A 21660-nucleotide genomic window follows, 5' to 3' on the forward strand; every position below is an offset into this window, starting at 1 on the left:
CACAGCTTGTTATACCTTGGCAAGTCAGCATCCTGGCAGATCAGGAAGCAGAATTCTTTGGCCAGCATCTAACCCTCCTATGGCACTTTATCTGCCAGCTATGTCCCATGTCTAGAAAGTTCTACTACTGACTGGACCAAGTATTCAGCCATATGAACCTGTAGGGACAGTTTACATTGAATCCATACTGTTGCAGGTTGTGAAAGCAGTGGAGCTTCTCCCAGCTCTGGATGGGCTTAACTCAGGGGTTAAGAGTGATGGACATTGAACAGTCACTAAAACTCCCCAAGCCAGTGACACTTGAGTTTGTTGTCTTGCAGTCTACAAAGAACTGACAGATGCAGACACCGCAGAAAGGTAAGATAAGACTATATTTTAGAAAAGAGCTGGGCTTGGTAGTACACACCTTAAATCCCAGTACTTGGGAGGCTGAGGTAGGATAGTCACCATGAGTTTGAGACCAGCCTGGAGCTATAGAGTGAGTTCCAGGTCAGCCTTGACTGGAGTGAGATCCTACCTTAAAAAAATAAAAGGGGAAAAAAAATAGTAAAGCTGAAAGCTCCTAAAGTGGGAAGGGTCTCAAGCAGGTGACCACTTGGTGACTTGCATCAGGGGTTGTTATAAGTTGGCGTGGATTACATTGGTTATTTTGATTATACATGGGTATTCCACTCTTTTTTTTTTTGTTATTTTGTTTGTATTTTGAGGTAGGGTCTCACTCTGGTGAGCTGACCTGGAATTGACTATGTAGTTTCAGGGTGGCTTTGAACTCATGGTGATCCCCCTACCTCTGCGGGGATTAAAGGCGTGCACCACTACACTTGGTTGGGTGTTCCACTGTTAAGGATGAAAATCCGGTATCTGGTCAGGGTGCCTTGGATGGGTAACTTTGAATGTATATTAGAGGGCTCTTCATAAAAAAAGGAACAAAGAGCCTTGGGAGGCAGAGGTAGGAGGATCACTGAGTTCAAGGCCAGCCTGGGACTAGAATGAGTAACAGCTCAGCCAGGGCTGCAGTGAGACCCTACCTAAAAACAAACAAACAGAGCTGGCAGTGGTGGCACTTGCCTAATGCCAGGCCTAATCCCAGCACTCAGGAGACAGAGATAGAATTGCCTTGAGTTTGAGGCCACGCTGAGACTACATAGGGAATTCCAGGTCAGCCTGGACTAGAGTGAAACCCTACCTTGAAAAACCAAAAAAAAAAAAAAAAAGAGAGAGAGATTAGGATTAGTGGTTAAGGCACTTTCCTACAAAATGTCACAACCTGGGTTTGATTCTCCAGTGCTCATGTAAAGCCACATGGACAAGGGGACAAGGTGGCATATGTGTCTGGAGTTCATTTGCAGTGGCTAGAGGCCCTGGCGCACCCATTTTCCCCTCTCTGTTTGTCCCTCTTCTCTGTCTCTTTGCTTGCAAATAAATAAGTAAATATTTAAAAACAAACAAACAAAAGGAACAGTCACTAGTGGTCAGCTAGAGACCCTACCTTGAAAAACTAAAAAGAAAAAAAAGAGGCAAAGGAATCTTTTGGGGGGGTGCTGTGTTTTAGGGTGTGCGCTTTTATTGAACTGGTTTCAAGTCAGTTTATAGGCAAAACCCAGGCTGCCTCCATACCTCAACCCACCCCCAGGGAGACCGAAAGCCTTCATACATCTTAAGTCAGGGGGACAGAGAAGGGAGTCACCATGGCTGACCACTCAAAATAAAAAAACAAAAATAAAGTATTTAGGCGAAGATTTAAAGTAATTTTGTTCATTTTTATTGATTTATTTGAGAGTGCCAGAGAGAGAGAGAGAATGGGTGCTCCAGGGCCTCCAGCCACTGCAAACAAATCCAGACACATGTGCCCCCTTGTACATCTGGCTAACATGGGTTCTGGGGAATCGAGCCTCGAAATGGGGTCCTGAGGCTTCACAGGCCAGTGCTTAACCACTAAGCCAGCCCTTAAAGTAATTTTGCAATACATAATTTACACAATAGCAGTGCTATCACCTCCTCTGTGTGGACTCAGGGTGTGGACTTGGCCATCCTCCTTACCAGAATGGGGGCTGCTTTTGGGAGGGTGAGGGACTTGCTGTAGCCATGTATCTCATGGGATACTTGGAATGATTATTTAAAAAAGGAATAATGTACAATCAAAGTCCTTGGGCCACATTGTGGAACTGAGTAAAACATGCCAAAAACAAAAAAGCAAAAATTTTTAGATGAGGAAAAAAAAGAAAAAAGCCATGGCAATGTTGTTTTGTTTTCATGGTAGGGTTTTGCTCTAGTCCAGGCTGACATGGAATTTAATATGTAGTCTCAGGCTGGCCTTAAACTCTCAGTGATCCTCCTACCTCTCTCTCCCCAGTGCTGGGATTAAAGGTGTGTGCCCCAGCTAGGAATCTTTTTTTTTTTTTTTTAATAGTTTATTTATGAGAGAGAGTAAAAGAAGCAGATAGAGAGAATGGGCCTGCCATGCCAGGTCCTTTATAGCCACTGCAAATGAACTCCAGATGTATGTGCCAGCTTGTACCTCTGGCTTATATGGGTACTGGGGAATCAAATCTTTGCAGGCAAGTGCCTTATCATTTAAGCCATCTCTCCAGCCCAGAAAAGTAATCTTTTTTAATTTTTTTTTTCTTTTTTCCGAAGTAGGGTCTCACTCTTTAGCTCAAGCTGATCTGGAATTCACTATGTGTTCTCAGGGTGGCCTCAAACTCACGGTGATCCTCCTATCTCTGCCTCCCAAGTGCTGGGATTAAAGGTGTGTGCCACCATGCCCAGCAGAAAAGGAATCTTTAGAAATTTTGTTTATTTTTATTTACTTGGGAGCAACAGACAGAGAAAGAGGCAGAGAGAGAGAGGGAGGGGATGATTGCACCAGGGCCTCCACCCTGCTGTAGACAAGCTCCAGATGCTTGTGTCACCTTGTGCGTTTGGTTTCTGTGAACACTGGGGAACTGAGCCTCGACTCAGGGTCCTTAGGCCTCAGAAGCAAGTGCTTAATTGCTAAGCCATCTCTCCAGCCCAGGAATCTTTTAAAAGAATGAAAAAGAACAGTCATTACTTTATTAACGTAGAGAATGTGTTTTGGGGACTCCAAGCAAAGGAAGTTCACTCCTGGCAGGGATCACTTGTTAAATTTTGATGATAATGAATGCTAGAATTGAGTTATGTTCAGTAATGTGAGAGCTGTTGGATATTATGGAAACTTCCGTAGAAACGGACAAGCTCAAAGTATTTACATAGTTTAAAATAGATCTTGTTACTTACAGTGTCTTCTTTGTCATATTCAGGTTTGCTGTCCTTTTGGTGGTATGTCTGACAGTGAATCACAGCTTGGTTCAATGGGTAGCCTGACAATGAAATCACAACTGCAGATTACTGGTAAGTCATAAAAGATCCACTGTCTTGCTCAGCATGTTGGCATACATCTTTAATTTTAGTACTAGGGAGGCAGAGGTAGGAGGATCCCTGTGAGTTAAAGGAAGGTCAGCCTGAGACTTCATAGTGAATTCCATTTTATCCTGGGCCAGAGGGAGACCCTACCTCAAAAAACAAAACAAACAAACAAAAATTCCCAGGTACACTCCTTTAATCCCAACACTTAGGAGGCAGAGGTAGGAGGATCACTATGAGTTGAGGCCATAGTGAGATTCTGTAGTGAAGTCCAGGTCAGCCTAAGCTAGAGTGAGACCCTACCTCCAAAAATACCCCCCAAAATAAAGAAAATACATCCGATATCTTAATCCACCACTCCCATTAAAAATAATCTTAGGAGAACAAAATATTTTTTTTATTTTTTGAAGCAAGCTCAATAAACTGGCCTTGTTTTGTATGTGTGGGTATGTGTGTGAGAGAGAGAATTGGCGAACCAGGCTTCCTGCCACTGCAATCAAGCTCCTTGTGTGCTTGTGCAACCTAGTGTGTTGACGTCATTTTGTGCATCTGGTTTATGTGGGATCTGGAGCATCAAACATAAGTCCTTAGGCTGTTAAGTTTGAGGCCATCCTGAGAATACATAGTGAGTTCCAGGTCAGCCTGGGCTACCTCAGATACAAAAAAAAAAAAGAAAGACAAAGAAAAGAGCTGACTGAACAACAGTATTCGGCAGTTAGTTTCCTTGCTGTCAGTGTGGCGCTGTGGCGCTGGCTTCCTGCTCTTGCCGTGCTTTCCCTTCCGTAATGAACTCTGCCCCTGAAACTGTAAGCTGAAATAAAACTCTTTTCCCAAGTTGCTTATGGTGGGTATTTTGTCCTTGCAAAAAGAAAGTAACTCATGTACTTGCCAAGAGAGGAAGAAATATACATAAATGTCCTGCATAAGTAAAAGGAATTGACATTTTAGGGCACAACTGCTTTTCTGAATAAAAATAAAATCTGCATAATCTTTAACGAAATTAAATTGAGGACTAAACTGATAGTTCAAACATTGCAAAGTTTTCTCTTTTTCTTTTACAGTCATCTCAGCCAAACTTAAAGAAAATAAAAAGAACTGGTTTGGACCAAGTCCTTATGTAGAAGTTGCAGTAGATGGACAGTCAAAGAAGACAGAAAAATGCAATAATACGAATAGTCCCAAATGGAAGCAACCCCTTACAGTGTAAGTTTCCTACAGCATAATATTTTGTTTAGTAGATGAGCAGAAAGGCAACTGTACCTACTTGTTTCTTTGTATATCTTTTTTCACTTTATACCCATTTTTTTGTTCTGTTCCTAAGACTCTTTCTTTTGTTGCTGATTACACAGTTCCTGGCTTGTGTAGGAAGTGCACTAATCACTGAGAAATCTCTCTAGTCCATATGCTAGCATTTTTATCTGCATATGAATTGATGAAGATAAAGCTGAGTTTCAGCACTTGTTTATAAGCTCCAAGTGTTGCTCTTATAATCTAAGACTGTGAAAGGAACTATAGACTAACTTTAAATTACTTACTTATTTAAGAGGGAGCAAAAAGAGGCAAAGAGAATGGGTGTGCCCAGTATCACGTGTCACTTTGTAGTTGGCTTTCCATGGGTGATGGGAAAACAAACCTGACCAATAGGTTTTGTAAGCAAGATCCTTTTCCTGCTGGGCCATCTCCCCAGCCCCAGATTTTACTTTATTTTATTTATTTACTTTTGGTTTTTTCGAGGTAGGGTCTCTCTCTAGCTCAGGCTGACCTGGAATTCACTATATAGTTCCAGGGTGGCCTCAAACTCATGGCAATCCTCCTACCTCTGCCTCCTGAGTGCTGGGATTAAAGGCGTGCGTCACCATACCTGGCTCTGGCCTGTCTTCTAAGTCAGGTCTGACCGTGAGATAAGAAATTAGAAGCTCTCGTCTTCATATAACAAACTTATTTGGGGGATTATATCCATTTCCAATAAATGACAAAAGTTGATACTCCTAGAACATGGATATATAAAGTTCTAGGAACATTTGAAGTGCACCTTATGATACCTTGAGCAAATAGTTAAAATTTGAGAATCATACACCTGAACTGGAAGGATGGTTCAGCAATTGAAGGCGCTTGTTTACATAGCTCGATGGCCTGAGTTCAGTCCCCCAGTACCCGTTAGTGCCAGATCCGCAAAGTGGCACACACATCTGGAGCTTGTTTACAGTGGCAAGAGGCCCTAGTGTACCAGTTTTCTTTCTTTCTCTATCTCTATTTATTTTTATTTTATTCATTTGAAAGAGAGAGAGAAAGCAACAGAGCGGGCACATCAGGGAATTCAACTGATGCAGACGAACTCCAGACACATGTGCTACTTTGTGCATCTGGCTTATGTGTGACCTGGGTTCTTTGGCTTTCCAGGAAAGTGCCTAAACTGCTAAGCCATCTCTCCAGCCCTTAATTTTTCTCAATGAGCTCCAGATGCATGTGCCGCCACGTGCATTTGGTTTACGTGGGTGCTAGAGAATTGAACCTGAGTCCTTAGACTTCCCAGGCAAGCACCTTAACGGCTAAGCCATCTTTCTAACCAAAAATATTTATTGTTTTACAAAAAGAATCAGCTGAGCATGATGCCTCATGCCTTTAATCCCAGCACTACAAAGGCAAAGGTAGAAGGATTGCCATGAGTTTGGAGCCACCCTGAGATTACATAGTAAATTCCAGGTCAGCCTGAGCTAAAAGAAAACCCTACCTGGAAAAACCAACCAACCAAACAAGAATAATACTCCTATAATCCCAGCCCTGGAGACACAGATAGAAGGATTGCCTCAAATTCTAGGGCAGCCTAGTGTTCTTAGTTTCATTCCAGCCATGGTTACATAGGCCACAATGTGATATTTAAACAAATCCACTCCATTACACATAGTAAACATGTACCATTCAAATACAATTTTCATGAGATAATAGAAAATAGACCAATCTTGTTTATATAGTAAACTACAAGATACAGTGAAAACCTTTGTATGTTAAAACCTAATTGTAGGGTTGGAGAGATAGGCTTATTGGTTAAGGTGCTTGCCTGCAAAGCCTAAGGACTCATGTTCAACTCACCAGGTCCCACGTAAGCCAGATGCAGCCTAAGGACTCATGTTCAACTCACCAGGTCCCATGTAAGCCAGATGCATAGTGACGCAAGCGTGCAAGGTCGCACATGCACACAGTGGGATGCACGCGTGTGGAATTTCATTGCAGTGGCTGAAGGCCCTGGCATGTCAGTTCTTTCTCTCACTCTCTTACTCTCACATTTTAAAAAAAAGTGTTTTGGGCTTGCCTCAAAAAAAAAAATTAGCCGGGCATGGTGGCTCACGCCTTTAATCCCAGCCCTCAGGAGGCAGAGGTAAAAAGATCACCGTGAGTTTGAGGCCACCCTGAGACTACATATTTAATTCCAGGTCAGCCTGGACTAGGGTGAGACCCTACCTTGTAAAGCCAAAAAAAGAAAAAGAAGAAAAAAGAAAAAAAATTTAATTGTGTCCTATCCCTCCCTGAGGATTTATAATCAGTTAATGGGGGAGGGGGGAGAGACATTTGTGTCATCATTCTCAGAGGCATTGGTAAGTTGTTTATGCTTTTGTAAATAGCCTTTAATGAATGTGTTGGTTCACCAAAAAACACATTAAAAAAAAGTAAGCATAGCCGGGCGTGGTGGCACACGCCTTTAATCCCAGCACTCAGGAGGCAGAGGTAGGAGGATCGCCGTGAGTTCGAGGCCATCCTGAGACTACATAGTGAACTCCAGGTCAGCCTGAGCCACAGTGAGACCCTGCCTCGAAAAACCAAAAAAAAAAAAAAAAAAGTAAACATAAAGTGGGCATGGTGGCACACGCCTTTAATCTTAGCACTCCTGAAGGAGAAGTGGGAGGACTGCTGTGAGTTCGAGGCCACCCTGAGACTACATATTGAATTCCAGGTCAGCCTGAGCTAGAGTGAGACCCTACCTCAGACAAAATAAAAAAGAGGAAGGGGATTAGAGAGAGTGGGATGTGAAAGGATGGATCATGGAGGATGAGTATGATCAAAATATGGTAGAGGGCTGGAGAGATGGCTAAGTGCTAAAGGTGCTTGCCTTTAGGTCCATAAGGACCCATGTTCGATTCCCCAGATCCTATGTAAGCCAGGCACCTAAGGTGATGCATGTGTAAGGGCATGCATCTGAACAAGGTGGCGCATTTGTGGAGGTTGATAGCAGTGGCTAGAGGTCCTGGCGTGCTATTTCTGTCTCTTGCTCGTTCTCTGTCATTAAAAAGAAGGATTAGATACATATATAAAAATGCTATAGTAAAACCCCTTATGTGTTAATTAATATGTACTAATTAAAAGCTAAAAACCATAACTCTTATTGGTTATTGATCTTGTTTGATATTTAATGACAATAATATTTCCCCCTGTTTTTACTTTCAGTATTGTTACCCCTACGAGTAAATTACATTTTCGTGTGTGGAGTCACCAGACACTGAAATCTGATGTTTTGTTGGGAACTTCTGCATTAGATATTTATGAAACATTAAAGTCAAATAATATGAAACGTATGTATGCAAAAGTAATAGAAAATGTATTTTGCTTTTTGTTTTTTGTGGAAAAAATTATTATGCCAAACATGTAGAACAACTCATATTCACTGTTTGTCTTTAAATTTGCATGGCTATGAGGATTAACATAGAAAATTCTTAATCTCATTTGAGAGGCAGAGAGGTAGGAGGATCATCATGAGTTCAAGGCCCTCATGAGGCTACAGATTTAAGTGCCAGATCAGCCTGGGCTGGAGTAAGACCCTCTCTTGGGTGTCAGTCTATTTAAAACATTCTGAGTAACCATGGTTTGACCATTCATTTTATATCTAGTAATTTTAGTAACTATTTATAATAATGTACTACATAGTAAATAAAAAAAAAAACCAGGTCTGGAAAGATGGTTCAGTGGTTAAGGCACTTGCCTGCAAAGCCAAAGGACCCAGGTTTGATTCCCAAGTACCCATGTAAGCTAGATGTATAAGGTGGTACATGAATCTGGAGTTCATTTGCAGGGCTGGAAGCCCTGACATGCCCATTCTCTCTCTCTCTCTCTCTCTCTCTCTCTCTCTCTCTCTCTCTGCTTTATTCTCTCAAATAAATAAAATATATTTTTTAAAAAAGAAAAATCTCCGAACTGAAGAAACATGCCAGACGTGATGCCACATGCCTTTAATCCCAGCACTCGGGAGGCAGAGGTAGGAGGATCACTGAATTCCAGGCCACACAGAGACTACATAGTGAATTCCAGGTCAGCCTGGGCTAGAGTGAGACCCTACCTTAAAAAACAAACAAACAACAACAACAAAAAACCCTAAAGCATTTAGAGCAGAAATGAAATACTTAAGAGATAGACATAGTTAATATTTGCACAGATTTCAGTGGTAAATATAAGAGTTCTCAATGTTTATTTCAAATGCTTATTTTTGATGTTTCCTTAGTTTTGGCGGCTGGTTTTATTTACATTTGTGAATTTCATAATTCATTTATTTTAATATGTTACAACTTCAAAACATATTTAAAAAATATTTTATGTTTATTTATTTATTTGAGAGAGAGAGGAAGAGGGAGAGAGAGAGAATGTGTGTGCCAGGGCATCTAGCCATTGCAAAGAAACTCCAGATGCATGTGCCACTTTGTTCATCTGGCTTTTGTGGGTCCTGGGGAATTGAACCTGGGTCCTTTGGCTTTGCAGATAAGCACCTTACCTGCTAATCTCTCTCTCTAGCCCAACAAATATTTTTATGTCCCTTGAGGTACTGTAAGAATTTCTTTCTCATTTTAGGCTTATATTAAGTATATAATCTACTTTTTTTCTTTTCAAAGTAAGGTTTCACTGTAGCCCAGGCTGACCTGGAGTTCACTATATAGTCTCAGGGTAACATTGAACTCATGATAATCCTCCTACCTCTGCCTCTCTCATGTGCTGGGATTAAAGGGGTGTACCACCACACCTGGCTTCTATAATCTACTTTTAAAAAATTTATGTGTATATTTATTTGCAAGCAGCAAGAGAAGAGAGACAGACAGAATAGGTGTGCCAGGGCCAGCAGCTGCTGTAAACGAATTCCAGCAGATGCATCACCTTGTGCATCTGGCTTTACGTGGGCACTGGGGAATCATTAGGCTTTATAGGCAATCTCCTTAACCACTGAGCCATCTCCCTGGCCCTACTTTGTTTTCTTGTTTTGTTTTCAAGGTAGGGTTTCACTCTAGTCCAGGTTGACCTGGAATTCACTATGTAGTCTCAGGCTGGCCTCGAACTCACAGGTATCCTCCTACTTCTGCCTCCCAAGTGCTGGGATTAAAGGCATGTGCCATCACGCCCAGTTTGGCCCTTCTTTTAAATTGATATTTTTGTTTTTCAAGTAAGTTCTCACTTTAGCCTAGGCAGCCCTAGAACTCACTCTGTAGCCCCAGGCTGGCTTCAAATGCATGACAGTCCTGCAACCTCAACCTCCCAACGATTGATTAAAGGCGTGGGTTACTCATACCTGGATTTAAGTTAGGTTTTCATTCAATATAATCCAGTTATGTATTGCTAAATTATTATTGGTTTGCTAGCTAATTTTATATTGTAGTCTTACAAGGATGGGATGAATATAATAAATGAGGTGATTGAGATATTTAGTAGTATTTTACATTATAGGTAATAGGCATTAGGAAAGCTTGTTCTCTTTTTTAAAAAGCAGTATTTTGGCCTCAAAAGTCCTCAAATCCTATGTAATAGATAGTTTATATACTCATACTTTGAGAGGAAAAGTGACCTTTTCTATATAATTTTGTTCTCTTTCAGTTGAAGACGTCGTCGTGACTTTGCAGCTTGTAGGTGACAAAGAGCCAACAGAGGCAATGGGAGACTTATCCGTTTGTCTCGATGGACTGCAAGTAGAGGCGGAAGTTGTCACGAATGGTGATACTGCATCCTCCGAAAGTAAGTGCTTCCTTTTTCTCCACCCTGGTTTTTGTTGTTGTTGTTGTTGTTGTTGTTGATTTCCCAAGGTAAGGTCTTTCTCTAGCCCAGGCTGACCTGGAATTCACTATATTGTCACAGGGTGGCCTCAAACTCATGGTGATCCACCTCTGTCTCCCACGTACTGGGACTAACGGCATGTCCCACTTCTTTCCCTACTTGTTAATTTATTTATTTTTAGTTTTTTGAAGTAGGGTCTTGCTCTAGCCCAGGCTGATGTGGGATTCACTATATTGTCTTAGGGTTGCCTTGAACTTACAGTGGTCCTCCTACCCCAGCCTCCTGTATTCTGGAATTAAAGGTATGTGCCACCAAGCCTAGCTCCTTTTTTTTTAAAATTACATATTATTTATTTGTGAATGAGAGAGAAAAGAATAGGCAGCGAGAGAAAGAGAGCAAGGGAGAAAGAGACTGGGCACACCAGGGCCTCCCACTGCTGCAAACAAACTCCAGATGCATGAGCCACCTTGTGCATCTTGCTCACACAGACTGTGGGCAATCAAAAGTGGGCCCTTTGGCTTTACAGGCAAGTGTTTTAGCCGCTTAACCATCTCTCCAGCCCTGCTTTCCTGTTTTGAGAGTCTTGCTGTGTAACATAAGCTGGTCTTGTACCTCCTCTTGCCTCAGCCTCAGACATTAGTCACTTTAATTACTAAGATTAGGTTTTACAAGTCAAAAAGCTAGTTGAGCAAAAATTGAGTAACATTTTGCCCTGTTTGTACTAAGTTGATTTATAAAGTATGTTACATGCTAATGATGGCAGTTAGCCTGGTAAATTTGTTGCTGCATTCTCTTCAGTGCAATGGCAGGCATAACTTATTACTGTCTGTAGCAGTGTGTGACTGAGATTGAGTAACTTCATGTCCTTGGTAGTAGTGTACTAGACATTCAGAACAAGCTGAAATCCATTCTACCTTCCTCTTGTATTTCTGCAAGCCACACTTTACAAGGATGTCTTAAGCTGTTGGAATAATAAGAACAATGCATGATGTTTATGCTGGTGTGTGATAAAAGGGAATAAAGAAGTGTTTGCCTTGCAATTATGAGCACCCATGTAAAATGCAGGCATGGTAGTGAGCGCCTGGGATCTTAGGCCTGGGAAAGCAGAGGCAGGATTTTTGGAGCTCACTAGCTAGCCAATCTGTCCTAATTGCTGAGCTCCTGGCTGTTAAGAGACCCTGTCTTAAACCTAGATGGTGAGGATGGCACCTGAGATTGTCCTCTGTCCTTTACACATGTGTACACTCATGGGTGCACACTTGCATGTACACATACCTGTGCCCACACACCTATAGACATGCAAACACACACATGCACATCACCAACAGGCCAAAAAAAGGATTTTCATGGCACCAGAGAAGCATGTTTAGTAAACTTCTTCCCAGTATATTCCAAACAGGTATTACTATCACTTAATAATATGTTGTGTACTTTCACTTTTAAAAAAATAGCTGGGCCAGGCGTGGTGGTGCATGCCTTTAATACCAGCACTCAGGAGGCAAAGGTAGGAAGATCGCTTTGAGTTTGAGGCCACCCTGAGACGACATAGTGAATTTCAGGTCAGCATGAGTTACAGCAAGACCCTACCTTGAAAAAAAAACTAATAAAATTATAAAAATAGCTGGGTGTTGTGGTGCATTCCTTTAATCCCAGCACTAGGGGGCCAGATCACTGTAAATTGGAAACTGCCCTGATACTACATAGTGAATTCCATGTTAGCCTGAGCTAGAGAGAGACTACTTTGAAAAATAAAAACAATCCCCCCCCCCACAAAAAAAAAAAAAATCTTTAGGAGGAAAAATAGAAGGGGGCTTACACCTAGAACATAAGAGAAGGAAGCAAGGTGGAGGTCTTTCCCAGGGAGGCAATTGGTTGTTTAAGAAACCCTGCCTTTTTATATTTATTTATTTGCAAGCAGTAAGAGAGAGAAAGATAAGAGAGCAAGAGAGAATGGGCACACCAGGGCCTCTAACCATGGCAAACAAACTCCAGATGAATTTGCCACTTTGTGCATCTGGCTTTCTGTGTCCTGAAGAATCAAACTTGAGTGGGTAGGCTTGCACCAAAACATTTTTCCAGCCCCTTGGCTGCACATTCATTCATTTATTCATTTGTTTGTTTGTTTAATGCAAGCAGAGAAGGAGATAGAAGAGACACAGTCAGAGAGAATAGGCATGCCAGGGTCTCCAGCTGCTGCAAATGGACTCCAGATGCTTTCATCACTTTGTGCATCTGGCTTTATGTGGGTACTGGGGAATTAGGGCTGTACCCCAGGCTGACCTTAGACTCTTAGATGATTTTGAACTTCCAGTTGTTCTGCCTCTACCTCCCAAGTTCTAGGATTACAAGTGTGTGTCACCGTGCCCAGTTTATGCAGTGCTAGGGATTGGACCCAGGTCTTTGTATATGCTAGACCAGCTCTCTACCAGTTAAGCTCCATCCTCAGCCTTGTTTATTAAAGATTTAAAAAAAATTTTTTTCTATTTCTTTATATTTATTTGAGAGAGAGAGAGAGAGAGAAAGACAGAATGAGTGAATATGGGCATGCTAGCACCTCTAGCTGCTGCAAACGAACTCCAGATGCATGTGCCACCTTGTGCATCTGGCTTACATGGGTCCTGGGAAATTGAACCTGGGTCCTTTGGCTTTGCAGGCTAAGCCATCTTTCCAGTCCTGTTTATTAAAGACTTTAAAAATTTATTTGTAAGCAGGGAAAGAGTAGAGAAGACGAGAGGAGAGGAGGGGGAAGAGAGAGGAAGAGAATGAGAATATGAGTATGGTATGTCATAACCTCTTGCCACTGAAAATAACCTCCAGATGCATAAGATATATTGTGTATTTGGTTTTATGTGGGTACTAGGGAATCAAATCTAGGCTGTCAGGATTTCCAAGTAGGTCTTTGATGTTCTTTAATTGTAAGTTGATGTTAGTCTGTCAGAATATTTTTTGTTTGGTCTTGGTTTTTCAAGGTAGTATCTCACTCTAGCCCAGGCTGACCTGGAACTCACTCTTTATTCCTGGGCTTAGCTTGAACTCAAGTGATCCTCCTATTTTTGCTGAGATTAAAGGCATGTGCCCCAATGCCTATCTTCTGTCAGAATTTCTAAGACCTTATTTGGGAATTTTTTTTAAGTTTAATTAATTAATTGATTATGGGAGAGAGAAAGGGAGAGCGAGGATATGAATATGGGTGCGCCAGTAATTCATCCCTTGTGCGTCTAGCTTATATGGGTCCTGGGGATTTAAACCTGGCTCCTTTGGCTTAAAGGCAAGTACCTTAACCACTAAGCTATCTCTCCAGCCCTTATTTGGGAATTCTTTGCTTAGGGAAAATGTATTTTGCTTTTGCCACCTGTTAGGATTTGCTACAGGCCCAGGAACTTACAGCTACTTTCCAGGGTCCTCAGCCAAATGTTACATTCTCTTGTTTAGCAACCTACCTTGATGCTGGTCTAAAGCTTTTTGATCCAGTTCAGAGTGGATAATTGCCATAGGATAGCCTTGTTTTCATAAGCATTTGCTTATTGCATCCTGTTCCTACTTTATATGTCACTTCTTTTTTTTTTTTTTTTTTTAACCTATATTTTTGAGAGAAAGAGAAAGAATGTGTGCATCAGGGCCTCCAGCCACTGCCCAGAACTCCAAACGCATGCTCCACCTTGTGCATCTGGCTTACCTGAGTCCTGGGGGATCAAACTTGAGTCCTTTTGCTTTTCAGGCAAGCAACTTAACTGCTAAGCTGTTAAGCTATCTCTCTAGCCCAAATAGTTTTAATTTACAAAGATACTTCCCATTTTACAATTCTACAGCACCATTTTAAACGAAAACATTTATCTCTATAATATTCAGCACTACTAAAAAAAATGTATATTGTAAACTGTATTAGACTTTTACCAATCTTGCTGAGTATGGTATAATATGGTTATAATTCAGCACATTTTTTAATTAATTTATATGGCTTGGAGAGTCTTGCTTTAGCCCAGGCTGACCTGGAATTCACTATGTAGTCTCAGAGTGGCCTCAAACTCATGGTGATTCTCCTACTTCGGCCTCCAGAGTGCTGGGATTAAAGGCATGCACCACCATACCTGGCTTAAAAAAGTATTTTAAATTAGTTTATATTCTGTGGTATAGTATTAGTGATGTTTTCAGTGTTTAAAACCCATCAGAGGCTGGAGAAATGGCTCAGCAGTTATGGCACTTTCCAGCAAAGCCTAACAACTTGGATTCATTTCCCTAGTACCAACATAAAGCCAGATGCACAAATTGACACATGCACCTGGAGTTTGTTTGCAGTAGCCAGAAGCCCTGTTACACCCATCCTGTTCCTGTCTGTCTCTCTCCTTGCAAATCAATATTTAAAAAAAAAAAAAATTAAAAGCCCATTAGGGGGCTAGAGAGATGGCTTGGTAGTTAAGGCGCTTGCCTGCAAAGCCTAAGTAAGAACTCAGCTTCAGGCCCCATGTAGCCAGATAGACGCCCAGTGACGCAAACGTGCAGTGTTGCACATGTGCCACAAGGAGGCGTGTATATCAGGAGTTCGTTTGTGACAGGCTGAAGACCCTGATTCACCCACCCCCCCACCTCTCTCTCTCTCTCTCTCTCAAACAACAGAAACCATCGAAATTTAAGTTAATATTATAATGTTGTTTACCAAAAATAGTTAATAAGGGTTTTGTTTTTTCAAGTTGAAAATGATTCTTTTGAAACTGATTTTGTTTAAATTTATTGATGTTAAAGGTGCTTCTCAGGATGATGGCTGTAGGCCCAAGGATGAAACCAGGTAAGAGTTTACTGATTTCTCCCCACACAATAAAAATTAACATTCACATTAATTTGTTTAAAGAATTAAGATTGAAGCCAGGTGTGGTGGTGCACGCCTTTAATCCCAGTACTGGAGAGGCAGAGGCAGGAGGATCACTGAGTTTGAGGCCACCCTGAGATAACTAGTGATTTCCAGGTCAGCCTGAGCTAAAGCAAAATTCTACTTTGAAAAACCAAAAAAAGAATTAAGATTGATATAAGTAAATGAGCTGAGTATGGTCTTCCATGCCTGTAATCCCAGCACCTGGGAGGTGAAGGCAAAAATATATCCTGGGCCACATAGTGAATTCTAGGCCAGCCTGGGCTATAGAGTGAGCTCCTGATTAAAAAAAAAATAAGGTGGAGGGCTGTAGAGATGGTTTAGCAGTTACGGAGCATGCCTGGGACCCAGGTTCTATTCTCCAGATCCCATGTAAGCCACATACACATATTAATGCATGTGTCTGGAGTTCGTTTGCAGTAGCTGGAGACCCTGACATGCCTATTCTCTCTCTCTCCCCCTCTGTCTATCTCAAATAAATAAAAATAAATCTTTAAAAACAATGAGCTTGGTGGTGCACGTCTTCAATCCCAGCACTAGGGAGGCAGAAGTAGGAGGATATCTGTGAATTTGAGGCCAGCCTGAGACCATATAGTGAATTCCAGGTCAGGCTGGGCTAGAGTGAGACTGTACCTTGAAAAAAACAAAACCAAAAAAAAACCCAAACAAAAGGGCCAGTTGTGATGGCACATGCCTTTAATCTCAGCACTCAAGAGGCAGAGGCAGGAGAATTGCCATGAGTTCAAGGCTAACCTGAGACTACATAGTGAATTTCAGGTCAGCCTGGGCTAGAGCAATACCCTACCTCCAAAAGAACAAAACAAAACAAAATACAAGCTGGAAGGATGGCTTAGCTGTTTAGATGTTTGTCTGCAAAGCCTAAAGACCCAGGTTCAATTCCTCAGTACCCACATAAGCCAGATGCACTAAATGGTGCATTTTTCTGGAGTTATTTGCAATGGCTAGAGGCCCTGGTGTGCCTACTCATACACATTATCTCTCTCCAGTAAATAAGTTAAAAATGCTTCGGTTGGAGAGATGACACTTGCCTGCAAAGTCTACTGATTCAAGTTTCATTCCCCAGTACCCATAATAAGGCCTGACGCACAAAGTGACAAATGCATTTATTCCCAGCAGCTGGAGGCCCTGGTGTGCCCATTCTGTCTCTTTCTTCTATCTGCTTGTATTTTTTAAAGCCACAAAAAGGGCTGGAGAGATGGCTTAGCAGCTAAGGCATTTGCCTGTGAAGCCTAAGGATCCATGTCCTACTCTCCAGGTCCTGTGTAAGCCAGACACACAAAATGATGCAAGCGTGCAAGGTCATACATGCGCTCACTCTCTCATACAATGTTGTTAATAAAAAAATTAAAGAAAATAATAACAAATAATAAAATTTTTAAAAAAGAAAAAAAACTGTTAAGCCATCTCTCCAACCTCCCGGATTATCCATTTCTGACAAGCTCTTAATATTGTAGTTGGTTTTGGTTCAGAGGAGACACTCTATAAAAGTATTTGTTTTTATTTCAGAGAGAGAGAGCACACGTGTGCACGCGCATGCACACACACACACACACACCCCACCAGGATCTCTTGCCACTGTAAACAAATTCCATATGCATATACCACTTTGTGTGTCTGGCTTTACATGGGTACTGGGGAATTGAACCCTGGACTGGCAGGCTTTGCAACAAGTGCCTTTAACCACTGAGTTGTCTCCTTAGTCCCAGAGACCATACTTTGAATAGGAAAGTATAAAGACTATTTGGGGTTATGCCAAGCATGGTGGTGCATGCCTTTAATCCAGGTCAGCCTAGGCTAGAGGGAAACCCGACCTAGAAAAAACAAAACAAAAAAAAATTTTGTTTTTTTTAAAATTTTTATTTTTATTCTTATTTATTTAGTTGAGAGTGACAGACAGAGAAAGAGGCAGAGAGAGAGAAAATGGACACTCCAGGGCTTCCAGCCACTGCAAATAAACTCCAGACGTGTGCGCCCCCTTGTGGATCTGGCTAACGTGGGTCCTGGGGAATCGAGCCTTGAATTGGCGTCCTTAGGCTTCACAGGCAAGCGCTTAATCGCTAATCCATCTCTCCAGCCCCAAAACAAAAAGTCTTGAATAGAAACTCTGTACATGTATTAGGCAGTGGGAGAAGAAGGGGAGGGATGGGTTAATAACCTGGCACTGCCTCTCTGTTTCTTTATTTCGTTATATTCAGGCCTATTTGAAGTTGCAGGAATATGGTAACTTTTCTCAAGCTCCTAAAAATGTTAAATTTTGGGCTTTTTACTGGTTTTCTTAAATTCAAAGAGCATTTGTTCTTTCTCTCTTCCCCTGTCTCCCTTCGCCACCCTTACCCAGATTGAACACAAATGGATCAGATGACCCTGAGGCTCCAGGGTCTGGGGAAAATAGGAAGGTCAATGGGAGCAATTCTCCATCACTTTCAAATGGTGGTTTTAAGCCTTCTAGACCTCCAAGACCTTCACGACCACCCCCACCCACCCCACGTAGACCAGGTGTGTATTCATACTTCAGTACTCTTTGTAAATAATGTTCAGCTGGGGGAGCGGCATAATACTGAGCTTTAAAATGTAGTCCAGGCTCACCTTAAAACTGCTACTGCCTCAGACTACCAAGTGCAGGATTGGGGTGTGTCCGCCCATGCCCTGTGTTGTTAGTCATATTTTATTTGGGACGTCATCCTCAGGTAAGTGTCAGGAAGACCCCTTTATGGTTTTGGCCTTTTTTGTTTGCTTGTCTTTGAAGCCGGGTTTCTCTGGAACTCACCCTGTAGCCTAGGTTGGCTTCACAGTCATGGTGACGCTCCTTCCTCATCCTCTTCCTTGCAGGATTAAAGGTGTGTGCACTAAGCTCAGAGTTCACTCTGTAGCCCAGGTTAGTCCAGAAGGTCTAGCAATCCTGCCTCAACCTCCTGAGTGCTGCGGTACAGGTGTGAGTCACCAAGCCTAGCTTCTGGACCTCATTTTGACCAAGAATGGTCTTTCTATAGATAACCAGGAGCTGCCTTTTCTCTACATTTTTCTCAGGTAGTGAGGTGCTCTAAATGCAGACCACACATTTGTGTAAGCAGCACAGTTAAGATTGAAATTTTTTTTTTGTTCTAAGGTAGGATCTCACTCTAGCCACGTCTGACCTAGAATTCACTATGGAGTCTCAGGGTGGCCTAGAACCCACACCAGTCCTTCTACCTCTGCCTCCCGAGTGCTGGGACTAAAGGTGTGTACCACCATGCCTGGCAGATTGAAACTTTTTTTTGTTGCATCATTTGTGTGACATGGCACGTCTTGTAGTTAAGAATTTGGTTGCTTATTCCCGTTTAAAAAGATGACAGTGAGTTGAGGGTGTGGCAGATGCCTTTAATCCCTGAACCAAAGAGGCTGAAGTTAGATGATCACAGTAAATTTGAAGCCAGCCTGGGGCCACAGTGAATTCCATGTCAGCCTGGGCTAGTACAATTAGATTTTTTTAAAAATATAATTTGTAGTTTTAACTATTTAAGAGAGAGAAGTAGAGTAGGAGAGAATGGGCACGCCAGGGCCTCCAGCCATTGCAAACAAACTCCAGACGCATGTGGCTTCTTGTGCGTCGGGCTTATGTGTGTCCTGGGGTATCAAACCTAGGTCCTTTGGCTTTGTAGGCGAGTGCCTTAACTACTAAGCCATATCCCCAGCCCCACGATTAGATTTTTTTTTTTTTTTTTTCTGTTTTGGTTTTTCGAGGTAGGGTTTCACTCTGGCCCAGGCTGACCTGGAATTCACTACATAGTCTCAGGGTGACCTTGAACTCACAGCAATCCTCCTACTGGGATTAAAGGCTTGTACCACCACACCTGGCTCCACAATTAGATTTTTTTGGGGGGGGGTTGTTTGAAGTAGGGTCTCTGGCCCAGGCTGACCTGGAATTCACTATGGAGTCTCAGGGTGGCCTCACGGCAATCCTCCTACCTCTGCCTCCCAAGTGCTGGGATTAAAGGTGTGCACCACCACACCCGCTTCCACAATTAGATTTTTTAAGAACATGCAACCAATGAACATATTCCACTTAGTTACAGTGTAAAGATTGTTTGTGTAGTAACATGATCAAACAGAATATTTATTTTCTTATTAGTCACAACAAATACATTATCTTGCATTATTTCATTTGGCTGGTACATGGCTACGAAATGTAAAGTAATTGAACCCAATATTATTACAACAGTAAATTGGAGACAGGTGTGGTGGTGCACACATTTAATCTTAGCACTCGGGAGGCAGAGGTAGGAGGATCACTGTGAGTTAGAGGCCACCCTGAGACTACAGAGTCAATTCCAGGTCAGCCTGGGCTAAAGTGAGACCCTACCTAAAAAAATTAAAAAAAGGTTAATTGGTTGTCAACAAATCATTTTATTACATGAGTTAGTGTTAAGCACCTTCCCCTTCTTAGTAGACAGTTGTATTAATAATAAACCTCTTTGTCATAATGATGAATTCCACTAGAAATCTGTTTTATCAACAAGTATTTATATATACATATATGTTTTTGAGTTAAGGTCTCATTCTAGCCCAGGCTGACCTGGAATTCACTCTGTAGTCCCAGGCTGGCCTTGAACTCACAGTGATCCTCCTACCTCTGCCTCCTGAGATCTGGGATTAAAGGCATATGCCACAATGCCTGGCTTCAAAAATTTTTTTGTTTATATTTATTTATTTATTTGAGAGCAACGGAGTGAGAAAGAGGCAGAGAGAGAAAATGGGTGTACCATGGCCTTCAGCCACTGCAGATGAACTCCAGATGTATGTGCCACCGTGTGCATCTGGTTTACATGGCTACTGGGGAATTGAGTCTCAAACCAGGGTCCTTAGGCTTCATAAGCAAACACTTAACCACTAACCCATCTCTCCAGCCCAACAAGTATTTTTTATAGTGTTGAGTGTTTGAAAAAATATTACTGCTTACTAATGATATCAGTGCATCCATATTATTCCCAGCATCAAAAATTGGTCTCAAGAAAAAAAACAAAAGGGGAGGCTGGGCTTGGTGGCACACATCTTTAATCCCAATAGGCTGGGCTAGAGTAAGACCTTACCTAGAAAAACAAACATACATTGTTCTCTAGTCAGGTGTGGTGGTACACACATTTAATCCCAGCACTTGGGAGGCAGAGGTAGGAAGATCATGGTGAGTTCAAAGCCATCCTGAGACTACATAGTGAATTCCAGGTGAGCCTGGGCTAGATGGAGACCCTACCTGAAAACAAAACAAAATTGGTCTCTAATCTTCAGGATTGTGTAGAGATGACAGTTCTAAGTATCTTAAAAGTTATACTAGGGCTGGAGAGATGGCTCAGCAGTTATGGCTGTTGTCTGCAAAGCCTAACAACCCTGATTCAATTCTGTAGTACCCACGTAAAGCCGGATGCACTATGTGGTGCATGCATCTGGAGCTCCTTTGCAGTGGTGCTATGCCCTGGCGCACCCCGTATTTCTCTCTGTCTTTCTCTGCTTGGAAATAAATAAAAGTTATACTAATGTGTCCTTATTCTAAACATTTTCATTGGGTTGTGAGTATACTTTAGTAATAGAGATATCATGCATAAGGACCTTAGTTTGATCATTAGAACGACAAAAATAATCATGTAGTTTCCTGTGACATTCTGTGCCTTACAATTAATGAGACAAGCTAGTTAGCAGTTTCTATATATGTATATTAATATTCTTCAATTTTTGTTTTGTTTTTGTGAGGCAGGGTCTCAGACTAGGCCAGTCTAACCTGAAACTCTCTCTGTAGTCCTAGTCTGGCCTCATCTTCACAGCCACCCTCCTATCTCTACCTCCTAACTACTGGGATTAAAGATGTGGGCCATAAGGCCTGGCATATTCTTAGATTTTTATTTGTCATTTACTTTAAGTTAAAATTCTATGCTAATTTTAGATTTCAGAAAGCAAGTAGTTTCATTATTTTCCCCAAATCTTTTATAGCATCTGTCAATGGTTCAGCATCTGCCAATTCTGAAAGTGATGGGTCTAGTACAGGCTCCCTGCCCTCCACCAATACAAATACATCCGAAGGAGCAACGTCTGGATTAATCATTCCTCTTACAATATCTGGAGGCTCAGGCCCAAGGCCGTTAAACTCTGTAAATCCTGTAACTCCCGTAACTCAAGCTCCCCTACCGCCCGGGTAAGTAACTCTTTTTTTTTTTTTAACATTTGTCATCTTTAGTTTTCTTTTTGTTTGTTTGTGTTCTGTTTTTCCAGATAGGGTCTTAGTCTAGCCCAGGCTGACCTGGAATTCCCTATGTAGTCTCAGGCTGGCCTTGAACTCATGGCAATCCTTCTGCCTCTGCCTCCTGAGTGCTGGGATTAAAGGTTTGTGCCACCATGTCTGGCTC

At 41.9% G+C, this 21660-nt stretch overlaps 1 protein-coding gene across 4 annotated transcripts in view; it reads left to right on the forward strand.

Annotated features, from left to right (window-relative positions):
• Itch (itchy E3 ubiquitin protein ligase) overlaps nt 1–21660 on the forward strand; it is an 89795-nt gene that overhangs the window by 25503 nt on the left and 42632 nt on the right. For 2 of the 4 annotated variants that reach the window (XM_045156083.1, XM_045156084.1), the window contains exons 3-9: nt 3282–3372; nt 4446–4587; nt 7825–7949; nt 10228–10365; nt 15145–15187; nt 17628–17785; nt 21248–21449. In XM_045156083.1, coding sequence (XP_045012018.1) covers nt 3303–3372; nt 4446–4587; nt 7825–7949; nt 10228–10365; nt 15145–15187; nt 17628–17785; nt 21248–21449 — 878 coding nt within the window. In that variant the 5' untranslated portion in view covers nt 3282–3302. Of the gene's footprint in view, nt 1–320; nt 358–3281; nt 3373–4445; nt 4588–7824; nt 7950–10227; nt 10366–15144; nt 15188–17627; nt 17786–21247; nt 21450–21660 lie in introns of those variants that run through there. The other 2 variants (XM_045156085.1, XM_045156086.1) reach the window with 2 other exon arrangements.

The sequence above is a fragment of the Jaculus jaculus genome, chromosome 8 (genome assembly GCF_020740685.1).
Source record: "Jaculus jaculus isolate mJacJac1 chromosome 8, mJacJac1.mat.Y.cur, whole genome shotgun sequence".
NCBI lineage: Eukaryota > Metazoa > Chordata > Mammalia > Rodentia > Dipodidae > Jaculus > Jaculus jaculus.